General features: G+C 38.5%; 1 protein-coding gene across 1 annotated transcript in view; it reads left to right on the forward strand.

Moving 5' to 3' along the window:
- Window positions 1-248: 248 nt before the first annotated feature.
- Window positions 249-2,165, forward strand: part of LOC106462518 (potassium voltage-gated channel protein Shab-like) — a gene marked incomplete at its 5' end in the record, with an annotated part of 5,099 nt that continues 3,182 nt past the window's right edge. Inside the window, one exon of the mRNA XM_013922450.2 lies at window positions 249-719. Coding sequence (XP_013777904.2) covers window positions 249-719 — 471 coding nt within the window. The remainder of the gene's footprint in view (window positions 720-2,165) is intronic.

Raw genomic sequence — 2,165 nt, forward strand, 5'->3', positions numbered from 1 at the left:
ATGTGAGAGGTCAGTTTTAATAGTTAATGATTGTATTGTCAGGAGTCTGTGTTCACGGTTAATGGTTTTATTCACGTTATGCCTATCGTATTTCATGGTCTAACCATTTTAACAAGTTATTTTTTCTTCATTCAGTTTGAAGACGTGCACTCATTATGATGCCTCACCAACTAAATACAAGAGTCTAGAACATGTTGAAGCTTCACGAGGACCGATCTCCTTCACGAACCAACTTCCCCAGGTACGAAAACCAATGGATCATTTTAAATGTTGGCGGTGTTAGACATCAAGTGTTAGGACGGACTTTAGACCGACTACCACAGAGCCGGCTAGGCCGTTTAAGACAGTGCAGCAGTACCACAGAAATACTTAAGATTTGTGACGAATATTATCCCGAGGTGAACGAGTTTTTCTTTGATCGCCATTCTGGAGCGTTTAGTGCTATTCTAAATTTTTACCGCACCGGCAGGCTCCATCTAGGGGGCGATATGTGCGTTTTTTCGTTCAAAGATGATCTTGATTACTGGGAAATTGACGAGAACTACATGGAGCCGTGTTGTCTGCAGAGATACAACCAGAATAAAGAATCGCTTCTAGCAGACCTTAACGTTGAACGTGTTACTGAAGAAAAGGAAAGATTTGGAGATGGAAGAGTTTCCTTTTACAAGACATTACTTTGGAACCTGATGGAGAAACCAACGTCATCTTTTGCTGCTAGAGTAAGTTTCCAACTTGAATGTCGTGCTTTTAATTAAGAAAGTAGAATTCCAGGGAATAGGGAAGAATGTGAACTAAAGCTTTTGTAAATTACTGAAGCGAGCATGTTAAAAAAACATACATTCTGTATGAAAGAGTGTTATTGTTACTTTGGACAGTTTGTTACGGTAAATCTTTAGAAACTAACAACAAACACTGTCTTGTCAAATCATGAATAACAAGAAACTGCTATTGTGGTCACTTTTCGGGTCCAAGATTTATTAACAGGATCTTTTTCCATAAAACAATCTACCAATTCTCCTAGTTATATGGGCTGGTTGTGGCCTACTGGTTAGCCTGCCGGATTGGAAGATCTAAAGTTCGAGCCCATTTTAACACACACCACTTCTAGCTATAAAAATAACAGTTAATCTTGCTAATTGATTTTATAGTGGCGGAGGGTGTTGCTAACTGGTTGCTCTCCCTCTGTTCAGCAGTTCTAAATTCGTAATGGCTATTTGAGAACTTTGGGTCTCAGTTCTGGCCGTTTAGCCAGGGTGTTGCATGAAGTGACGTTCAGTTTTAAAATACCAAATTATATAGTATATATATTTTATAAGGCTGTGAGCTGCAGACGACCCTAAAATACTGAAATGAAAATTAGTTCCGGTTACAAAAGTAATAAAACTGATATTTAAGCTTTGGTAGTGTTGCATGTGTAATACGTCAAACTCTAGTGACGCTGCCAATATTAAAGTATAAAATGGCAACCGAGTACTTGAAACCAGAACATTAAAGCCTGATGACTAAAGTAAGATTACCCAATACTTAAAGCACAACACCAAAGTATGACGGCCCAATCCTTGAAAGCATGACGACACACAAGACACTGAGTTCAAACGGTTGTCATACGCGTGAAAGCATAATTTTGAACCTGATGTAATGTACTTTGAAAGTACTAGGTACATTCTACAGTTTCCAACTTGTTAAACCTTACAGCACAGATAGCCTATCATGTAGCTTTGTGCTTAACAACAAACAAAGTTGTCCATCCCATAAAACAATGACCTTGATTGTACGAGGTCAAGGTCACCAAAGGCAACAGATGTTCTACACGGTTGAAACAGTTGTTAAATAACTCTAGCCATTCACTGACCATTCTATTAGGTCGTCAAGAAATTAATGTCGCTTTTTAAGATGAAAAAACCCGAACAACTTGTACATCAAAACAAAACCTTTATTAAATGAAATAGTCTCCATTCTTATCGATGATGCTTTTCCAAGTTACAATCAGGTTCTTAAAGCCCTGATTAAAGAAATCACTTGGCTTTGAAGCAAAAAACATGTCGATGTCCTCTGTAACACCTTCCACATTTGCATACGTCTCCTCCATTAAGATGGTGTTGCAGCGAACGAAAAATATGGTAATCTGATGGTGCAATATCTGGAGAATATGGTGGGTGGGGGAG

This window comes from Limulus polyphemus, unplaced genomic scaffold, assembly GCF_000517525.1.
Source record: "Limulus polyphemus unplaced genomic scaffold, Limulus_polyphemus-2.1.2 Scaffold1190, whole genome shotgun sequence".
Classification (NCBI taxonomy): Eukaryota; Metazoa; Arthropoda; class Merostomata; order Xiphosura; family Limulidae; genus Limulus; species Limulus polyphemus.